We start from the raw sequence: 11,317 nt of genomic DNA on the forward strand, positions 1-11,317 counted from the left end.
AATTTTAACCAATCTTGAAATTTGTCTGGAGTATAGTGTAGTTGTATACTTATCAAAACTTTTTTTGAAATTTGGGGTCGTGAATGCTCTTCAACTGATGAGGCTGTTGTAGATGAAACACACGTCTGGCGTACACAATTGTAAGCTTATATGATGAAGTTAACTTATCTAGAACAGTTTCCTGATACCGTAAATACAGTTTTGGACATTTCTGCACTACATAAACTCTATGACAAATTGTTTTGACAGCCTTTAAGAGCGTCAGTAACTGATCCTGACTGTATTTCTAGCAACATTAAGACAAGGGATATTAAGTATTGCTAACAAACCTCGTCTGTAAATATAATTGTGTCGCGATCGTTTATGCAGAACTTTATCATTTTAATCCAAAAAATGTAGTAACAAGTACAGTATATGCCCTTAATCAACAGGGTGAAATCAGGTGCTCCGAAAGGGTAAAATTATATTTCTGTCCAATCAGTAACATAAGTTACATCTACAGCAAAATGAAGTACGTATGCTCACATACGTTCTTTTTCATGTTCGTGTTGCTCGATTTAATCTTTCTGTTAAGTGTTTAAGAGCTGGTATTTGCTCTTTCGTCGAAATTTTGTTAAGTCATGCTTTACTACCCATTAATTATTATCTTCCCCTTTTTATTCGTATACAAGTATACAAACTAAAGACACGTGTTATGATTGCTGATGGGACAAATATTCACAGGCAAAAGAACAAATAGGCCGTTAGTTTTCTCGTTTGAATTGTTTTACATTTGTCATTTGTTATTTTGTTACAGCAAACCATGAACGTACTGATGTTTACTTTCCGGCAAACATTCGGGGCATTTTATAGTTGACTATGCGATATGAGCTTTGCTCATTGTTGAAGGCCAAAAGGTGACCTATAGTTGTTAATTTCTGAGTCATTTTGGGCTTTTGTGGAGAGTTGACTCATTGGAATTATACCATATCTTCCTTTTTTATAAATATGTAAACATAAACAGGTCAAAGGAATCCTTCACTGTGATAATGAGCAAAACCTATACCGTATAATAAACGAATAAAGGCCCCGGTATAAGAAAATGTGAAATAATTCGAAGAAACACAAATGACCTTCTTTATACTACAATAAGGAAATAAAATCAAAATAACATACAGCAGCAGACGACAAGCACTGTAGTTCAGGTTCGTGACTAAGGAAAGCAAAAGAAAAAATGTGGCGGGGTTTAACATGTTAGCCAGTGCTTTACCTCCCTTAGGCTGCAAAAACTTTTATAAATTAGTTGGTAGGGCATTGACTCGCTAGATTGCTACTTAGCACAATATTAAACATAAAACGACAAAAACTCAAAGTATACCGATTAAAAAGTAATCAGTTGCTGTAAGCCAGTAAAAAGTTAATATACAAATACGCCGTGTTTTAAATGTTTGAAATGAATGTACCATTGCATTTGTATTTCAATCTTTTTTTAATGAAAATGACTGAAATAGTTGATGTCCTCGAATGTGAACAAATATGACCTAGTATAAATGTGCCTGTTTCAGGTCTGATTCTTGTAAATTACTCCATGTCTGTCATTTTAGTTTTTTTCAAATTGTTTTGTTATTATTAACGGCCGTTGTTGTTCTCGTTTTAATTGCTTCGCATTTTCATGTCGTTGTCGGCTTTTAAAACTGACTATACGCGATTTAGGTTTATCTCATAGTTGAAGGTCGTACAGTTGCTCGGCTATAATATCTCACATACACTCTTTTGAACTTTGGTAGATACATGTAGTTGTCACGTTGGTAATCGTATATACCACATATCCTTATTTTTATTTTTTGTTTTCGTTTGAACAAAATAATTTTTAGTGTTAAGTTACAAATTGTACCTTCAGTTATTGTGAATAATTTATTTAACAATTTAAAGAACTTTTACAACAAAAAAGAACAATCTCGTTAAAATGGCACCCATTCTAAGTTTAACTGTCAACAAATTTCGTTTCTGCGTTTTGTCACATTTGTTTTCTTTTCCCCCTTCTATATACTGTTGAGAGTACTTCATTGGTACAGGGAAAACACACTTAACAATAAAATTACTTAACTACAGAAAAGATGTAACAATAGACAATTTTGTTATCAGAGTTCAGTGCAGCTAATTGATTTAAATACAATTAACAAATTAAATAATGTGAACATTTGCTTAATTTGTTTCGGTTTTTGGTCTAAAAGCTGGGTGATCACCACCACCAATTTCCTTCTTCGGAATGAGTTTCTGGTCAGTACTATTTTCTGTATCGGAACCACTTCCGGATTTTTTACCTTCGGTATGAGTTTTTGTGTGCTTAGCAAGATGATCACTACGCATGAAACGTTTATTGCAAGTAGGACAAGCAAAACGTTTTTCACCAGTATGTGTCCGTAGATGACGCTGTAACTCATCGGAACGAGTAAACCGTTTGCCACAAAACAACCAATTACAAACAAACGGTCGTTCTCCTGTGTGCCATCTCAGATGGGCTTTAAGATGTGAGGATTTTCCATACACTTTTCCACATCCGGGAATGTGACAACTGTGAACATTTTTCTTTCGTAAATTTGCAGCGGCTGGACCAAGCCGTTCCAATTCTTGACAGTTCGGGCAACTACATGTTGCTCTTCCGGTATACCGTCTATTTGACCTTGGACTAGCATTTCCATTTATACCAACACGTGACAAATACGGTGTCATTGACGATTCAGACTGCGTTGGTAGTATTGATTTGTAAGTGTCTTGTAATAGAGATTGTCCTGTTGATAAATAAGGTGTAGAATTTGAACTCAGCCCATGTCCAAGAGCATATTCGTTGTTTGGGTAATTAGCACCAATCTGTGAGTGAAAACCGGAAGTTGCACCGCTTACGTCGGTAAGCCAAGCAGATGGCGTTGTGTGCAAGTCCCACCACGCAGACGCAGGATTGACAGATGGTGCTACTTCCGATTTAATGCTGTGAGAATTAGGATAAGACCAATGTTCATATGGATTTGATGTAACTGTCGGCACTCTAGAATATAGTCCACTTAAAGACGATCCAGAAAGCGCTGATTCGTTGTGCATTTTTTGAAGTAATGACGATGAAGTGACGTCAGGTTGTGTGTTTGATGACATCATAGAATGTAAAAATTCACGATCGTAACTTCCAGTACAACTAGACAAAGGACTTGTCTTGGGATATGAATAAGATGCAGTTGTAGATGTGATTGCGGTTGGTCTTTGAGGATTTATTGTGAGTGGACAAGTAGCTCCGTTTAATGAAGTTGGTGATCGTTTCCATGGGTGAAACCCTTTTCCAACCGCAGCATCGGCTAGAGGTGGAGGACTTCTATCATTTATCTTGTTACACTGAGCAGCCAGCAGTGCAAGTGGAGTTCCACCAAACGGATGGGGGTCCTGAAAAATAAAAACAGAATAATTAAGATATGCAAATCCACAGTGCAGCCTAACATCAGAGGCGGATTTAGGAGGGGGTAGTGGGCCCGGGCACCCCCTTTTTGGGAAAAAAATTGGTTGCTTATATAGGGAATCACTGAAGCGTGACTGGAGCGGGCCCCCTCTTAGGTCAGGCAGTGGGCCCCCACTTATGAAAATTTCTAGGTCCGCCACGGAACATCGAACTAGGATTCTTTTAACTCAATAAACTCATTTCATGGTTTGGTTGTACCAAATTGAATCTTTGGCAATAATTTACTTCACCTGCAGATGCTCCACTGAAGGCATAGGTATATTCAAAGTAATATTGCTTATTTTTAACCAAATTAAAAAATCCCGAAATGTATCTCAGAAATCTTTACTACTTGAATCGAATTGAAACAGAATAAAACTTCATATATGACAAATCTTTAAAATGCATACATACGAAGTTTTAATAACTATAATAACAACAATAAGATAGAGACATGCCAAATACGGAACTAAGTCTAGCGTAAATAAGAATAACTTCTTTGATTATTTGGCAGTATGTCGAAGCAAGAATTCACAAAAGTCGAGCATTTTCCAGGAAAAGCGTCGAAATTTTGACAGAGTTGAAGCTATTATTGCCTTGAATAAAAGCTTTAAAAGTAGCGGTTAAAACGCAAATATTCAAATAAACTCATCATAGATACCAGGAATGAAATTTGATATCTACGCCAGACGCGCGTGTCGTCTACAAAAGACTCATCACTGACGTTCGAATCAAAAATGTTATAAAAAGCCAAATAAAGTACGAAGTTGAAGAGCATTGACACACGCAATAAATAAGCTCCCAATAAGGGCATCTTATCTAACAACAACCTTGAAATTTCAAACAGAGAACAAGTAATATGCATTTTAAGACTATAGAACATTTGAAATCAAGGCGAGAAGGTGATATATAGTTAATGCAGTTATTGACAGACTAGGGCTACTAACATCAAAGAACTATAGATGTTCGCCTGGAAATAGGTGCATTGTGATAACATGTAAATGTATAATTTTAATAATACATATGAACGTATTGAGTGGTTGTGAGTGCAAGAAATCGCACGACAATCTCGCGCTACAGTGTGTTGGCTGGTTTTTGCTAATTTCAAATCGTAAACAAATTAAATGGTGACAGCATTTTGATTTAAATTGTTGAATTGGAAAAATACACTGTAAACAAAAATTCATCCATTCCTATTAATTCTTGTATTTTTTTTCAATGATTTTGCAATTGATTATTTTTTGACAAGTAGGCTTGAATACAATAATTGTAAATTTCGTAATTTTAATTGATCAATGTCCATTATAAACTGCGGGAAACTTAAACTTTTGTCGTTTTTCACTATTATATTTTTCTCTCTGTGTATGTGTGCTATCTATTGCACTTTACAATCTTGCAGATCAACGTATATAGTGATGGAAGACTATAAAAGGGTGTGGAGTGAGATTTACAGAGAAGAGAATAATTGGCAAAATATATTAAGGTGGTACCTAACACTACAGGGAGATAACTCTGTTAAGTCAGCTAAATGTTTTAATTACGTTGTGATGTAAAAGAAATATTAAGTTTCTCAATGATCAAAATTGGTGTTTGTCAAATTGCTATATATCCAGTGAAATTTTTATGACAAAATGGTTGGTTCAAAAATTTTTAAATTTTTATATTTTTATTAAAGTGTTAAAGTAAATACTTAGACAAAATTTTATGAAAATTAAACGAGCCAAATTAATTTTAGTGAAAGTGTTGGGTACCACCTTAAGAATAGAGAAACATTCACAATTGTTTTTAAGAATAGGCAATAATGGGGTATTAAAATATGAAGTATAGAGAATAATGGACAAAATGAATAAAGAATAGAGAAATTTGCCTAAATATTAATTTAAATAATATAGAAATGAATGCCCCCATCCACACCCTCTGATATAAGCTGAAAATTTTCTTTTCTTGCAATATAAAGTAAGAATTGTGGCTCTTTGTACCAAAATCTTACTATTGAATTGATGATCAATTACATGACTCTGATACTAGTGATTTTTGTCGTAACATTTTTATTATGAAAAGGACCGTTGTTTCTTTAAAAATATAGCGATCTGTCATGTTTGGTATTCTATTCGTGTTTTTCACACGGGTCATACAGGTATTAGTCCAATGGCGTTTTTTTTTTATAATGTATGAAATGAATAAAAATTGTGTACAAAAACCGTGTTAGATGTTCAATGGTAAATGTGGATTTTTGTTTAAAACATGAACTATTACAGTGATTGACCGCAGAAAAATGTGATCTAAAACTTCTAACTATTAGTTCATTTAATTCTTAAGAATTTCATCTACGGCTCTTTCTTGAATCACACACCCAAAAGCCAATAGTCACTTGTTGGAAAGAATACTGTACTAAATATTTTAAATTCGCTGCAGTGTAGATCAAAGCTATTAAGCAAATTAAGCTTTAACTTTCAACATTTCCATTTAATAATCGAGTTTCAGTATACTATTGTTGAAAGATCTTTAATAATTTCTAAATGTATATGACTTGGATGAAGAGTTGTCTCAATGGCAATCATGCAACATCTTCTTGTATCTATAGCAAATGTTGTCTTCAAATACATTTTGTCTAGACCTTAAAGCTGTTAGTCTTTGGATCTTTATCGGTCTTAATTTCCGTATACTAGTTCTACTGCTCAACAATTGAAATAATATGCTTCAAAATATAATTTTAGAGTAAAATCATGATTCGTAAAAATAAGTTTCTGAGAATTTTGGGAGACTTATTAGCTCGTGTTTAAGCTATATATTTATATTGTATCTTAACTTAAAAGCAATACACACGTTGATAAAGACATTACGGAAGAGAGAGCAACGGTTTAAAAGGGAGATAGTTATATATGATTATGTTTAATCTTTAAAAACAATTATATTACTACTTTTATATTTGGTTGACATAAAAATAATAGGAGCTCGCATTGATTTGCAGATTAAGCTATGTTACAGCACTGAATTTACGTTAGACTTTAGAAAAGAAAAAGAAATAAGACAGGAACAAAACTTCAGTCTTAGTAAAGAAAAGATAAGGTTAGTACTGCGAAGTTCGTTCGCACTAGGACCTTGATTAATGATCGTAAAAATTAAACTGATCATTAAGTTTAAAAAAATGTTAATGAATTTCGATTTCTTTTACGAAATGTTATTATGAAAAGTCGCTGGATCCTCGTAAATCAAATTTAAATACTTAGTTCACAAAAATGACCAGCAGAGAAAAAAAAAACTGTATTTCTTGAAAGCCCATTTCAGCAAAGTTGAAATATACTTAATAGATATAAGCAGATGTGGACAACCAAGTTGGGTTTGTTTAAATTGAAACAGTTTTCGTTAAAAAAAATAAAAAAATAAAAAAAAGGTGCAATGATTGACGGAAAACGTTATATCAAAGAGTCAAAGAAGTAAAACGTCAAGAAATCAAGACAAGATAATCAGAAGACAAGGTTCTAACGGCATTTCTATGATCAATATTTAAGGGAGTCCATCTTGTAGGATCGCCATATCGAATATAAATCCCATGGTCTTGGTAAAACTATTTTGCATTATTCAAATTCTGATATTCCAATGGTTTAAATGAGATTATTGTTTCATACAGTACAAGGTATTCAGACTTTAAGCGCTGCATTTTACTGATTATGAAATACTTGTCAATATTGTGTTGATTTGAGATTTTTGAATATATAACTAAATATAAACTATACATATATAAAGAGGTTAAAAAATAGACAATTTTTTGTTGCTAAAATGGACATTCATATTTTTAGTTTTCTCTGATATCTTCGGCTATCTTTACGAAAGGGTTCTCGGCATGTGGGAGGCTATATATCGTATTGAATATGCATGGAATATATTTCAGATTGGGCGTTAAAAATATACATGATGGTCTATATATGAATTTCAAAAAGTTTCTCGGACTCTTTCATTAAATAATCATTCTTATTGAATTCTGCATTAACATCCGAAAAAAAACTCGATTTGATAAAAAACTGTCAATTGAAAAAAAATAGGAATGAGCATCACATTGGTGATCTTAAATGTTTTATCCTATTGTATCATTCTTATCTCCTTGTTTTATGGATACACTCTCCGTAGTATATGTTCCATTTCTGATCTTCGGTTTTCGAGCACCACCACGAACGGTAAATAAACTTTTTGAAATTCATTTCTGGTTTAATTTGTTCAGAAATATTGGTAAAGCTTTAGTATAGTTTAATATACTTCGTTCCGAGATATTTGAAAATATTGAATATCATATATCATTTTTTTTAACTTGACATTGGTAAATGTGTTATAAGTCATGACCCACACAAACTAGCGTCTTGCGAATATGAAAAATTGGACACTTTTGACTTGAATGATATTCATCAAAACTTTGGCTGATAGTTAATATATGTGACTGAAAAAACTTGTATTTGGTGGTTAGTTGTATCACTTGCTATCTTACTGCATATTCTTATCTTTATTTTATTTTATAATTACCAATTGATGAATACAATTTAACGTACAATGAATTAATTTCCTCTTAAACAAAACCAAGGAATAGAAAAATAGTTATCATGGAAATTAAAATGTGTCAATAGAATTGAAATAGAAAAAAAATCTTATGAACGGACTGTAGAAGGTTCTATCCAAATGATCTTAAATAGATTTTAAGTAGTTTAGATTGAGATATTGGCAGGGACAATACTACATTTTCCCGTCTTCGTTGTTTGATGGCAAATGTACTGGTATTGAACCAACATCTACTTATATTTGATATATTTTGCCTAAATCTAATTGGATGTGATAAAGATGTTCAAAATAAGAATTGCCCGAGAATTTACCCCGAATATATGCTATATCCCGAGTCTCTAAAGATCATTCATTCAATAGTTTCATATAACAATATGAATATTATATCGAAGAGTTTTTGAAGGAATTTTCGGATATTTTTATAAACAAATGAAATGAAACTGTCGGCTATCAGTTAAGATTTGTCCGCGGCTTGTGAAAAGAAATAAATATTCCGAAAGAAAAGAATTAGTTTCTTCCGTCAATAATGTGTTTTGTTTTCACGCACATGTTTATATAAACAGGTTATATATACAGTTTTACCAATAAAAAGCCACGGACCATTTTTGAATTTTCTTTCCAGTAAATACATCTTAACTATCTAAATGGTGTTGAAAGCCGAAATGTCCAGCTACAAGAGGTTTAGTGTGAAATCTCTATAAAATTGTTCACCCTCTAAAAGTTGAATAAAAGTAATAACGGGAGCATTTAAGACTGAATAAATTTTACACTGTACAGAAGATAATTTTATGGTATTAACATTTTTTATACAACTTATAATTCTGAAAAATGTTGAAGTATTACTTGAAAGAAACTTTCAGTTTCACAACAGACATTTACTTACGGAGCAGGTATCCCATGAGAACTATTAATTAATTAATAATCAACATCTCAGTATTATCATAATTTAAACAGAAAAATAATAACAATGGCGGTTGACATTTGTTGAAAAACATAAGTGTACTTAAAGCATAGATTTGCTATGAATTAATGTAACATGATTAGTAACGAATAATTATGCGACAATAATTTTCTGCGGTCCTTATTTGTTTTAATGCACTTAGCCGTAGTTTCGTACATACCTGGACATACATAGACGGTTATTAATTCAATATTATCCTTTAATCTGCAAACACTTCAAATATTAACACATTTCAAGTTAACTCGAACTTTAACCGTTCATTTTGTCCTTATGCTGAAAGCTTTCTGTCAGTTTAGACTCCGCCTCCTGAACACCCCTAATCACGCCCATCTCTGATTGAATCGGCCGATAAATCAGAGTATTACAAAACGTTATTATTAATATCTTGTTAATCTTATAATTGTAAATTATATTTCAAGAGAGGGGCTTGTATTTACGCTTTGGTTTGGATTATCGAGAAAAAAGATATTCTGTGGGTGGTTATGAATATAATTGCAAAACGCTGTCATAATCATATTTTACTTTGTATGAATATTGAAAATAGTCGTATAAAACATTAATTATTTTAAATAAGAAAGTAATTCAATTTTAATAGTGAATTATGTATTGTGTATTATGTTGCAGTACATTGTACATTTAAATACTTTGTTCTTGAATACTACAAAAAAATAAATGACATTTTTTTATTTACGTTATTGTAAAAAGATAAAAAAAATAAATACAACGCACATGTACATACAAATGTAGCGCATAAATTTGTAAGTTTCTAATCTTTAAATATATTAACTATTTCTCAAGTAACTATTAATAATTGAATAAGCCTGTCGGGATTTTACATAATCCCATACTGAATTGAGAAAAAAAAACTGCAATTCAGATACTTGTTTTATTATTTTTCGATTTCGCGTTTTCCCATGACCTCTTGAGATCCACACAAGAAATCTATACAATATGTAATTTGTTTAACGCATTTTATTGCTATACTTAAAACCAACGAGGAAGATATACCCTTAAACAATTCTGTCAATTTTCTTCATTAAACCATTTTCATAGCATAAAATAGTTGAACCGAAACGCCCTAAAATTTACATCAATTTTAAGATTATGCTAATCGGGTGGATAATTCCGGAATCATCCAACTAGACTCGTTTAGGCAAATAAGCTATAATTTCCTCAAACTCAACTGATATTTTTCCTTTTTGATCGTTGGCCCTACGGTTAAAGGGTCGTGATTTCGAAGCTAAAAATTCACTGATTCCAAAGAAATGAAGCCGATTGCCTGTTTCTCACTTGTCTATTTTGGAAATAGCTTAATAATTTACGATAAGTTTTTAGTTCAAAATTAATGGCTTGAAACAATTTAAAAGGAAATGTTATCGGTAATTGATTATTTTTAAATTTGAACAATATACTTTTTATCTGAAAAGTCTTGTTTGAATTTAATTCGATATCTATCACTCCCATAAATTATTTTGATCTCGCATCAGTGAGAATTAACGTGACTTATGGCTGTATAAACTTTGTAGTTTTATTTACATTTTTATTATTTTAAATATGCTTAAATATGCATGTTATGTGCTTTTCACATAAACAAATTTGATGTATGGTTAAAGTAAGTGATTGAGACATCAACACACTAACATGGTGTAATAAAAATCGTCAACGATGTGAAATATTTCTATTGTTTATTTATTTATTTATTTATTTATTTATTTATTTATTTATTTATTTATTTATTTATTTATTTATTTATTTATTTATTTATTTATTTATTTATTTATTTATTTATTTATTTATTTTAATTTCCTTTTTTATTTATTTCCAGGTATTACCTTTAATTTTCAGTAATCAATTCAAAAGATAAATATACAAAATAACAGATAGAGACTAATTATACATTCCTAATAACAAGTGGTAATGTGCCAGCAGAATTGTGTTTTAAGTCAAAATCTGTAATTTTTTGTCCATCCCTAGCCTAAAATCAACCTACACTTATCATTTCTTTAAACATATTAAATATCGAAAATTTGGTGTTTTAAAGAGGTTTCGCATTTTTGGTTGAAATAACATTTGCATGTATAATCATATCAAGTTATTTAATATAAAATTTAGACCTGCTAATAAATAAACTCATCATAGATACCAGGACTAAATTTAGTATATAAAGTATTTGTTTTGTATAAAGAATAAAATATGTGACTTGTATATAGATTTCATATATATCTTGGTTTCAGCATAACAACAGTTTTCGATTCGATTCGAATTTATTTTGATTCTTATTATCTTAACTGTATACCCTACATTGATTTCATGTATGTTTAAAGATAAAGAAAACAACATGTTTT

General features: G+C 31.3%; 1 protein-coding gene across 1 annotated transcript; it reads right to left on the reverse strand.

The window, feature by feature from the left end:
• Positions 1-1,874: 1,874 nt before the first annotated feature.
• On the reverse strand, positions 1,875-9,239 carry LOC143058400 (transcription factor Sp9-like). The gene is made up of 2 exons (XM_076231898.1): positions 9,133-9,239; positions 1,875-3,411 (listed from the first exon to the last, which is right to left on the reverse strand). Exons 1-2 carry the CDS (start codon positions 9,142-9,144, stop codon positions 2,185-2,187), a joined length of 1,239 nt encoding a protein of 412 aa, XP_076088013.1. The 5' UTR covers positions 9,145-9,239; the 3' UTR covers positions 1,875-2,184.
• Between the last annotated feature and the right edge of the window lie 2,078 nt (positions 9,240-11,317).

Source organism: Mytilus galloprovincialis, chromosome 14, assembly GCF_965363235.1.
Source record: "Mytilus galloprovincialis chromosome 14, xbMytGall1.hap1.1, whole genome shotgun sequence".
Lineage (NCBI taxonomy): Eukaryota > Metazoa > Mollusca > Bivalvia > Mytilida > Mytilidae > Mytilus > Mytilus galloprovincialis.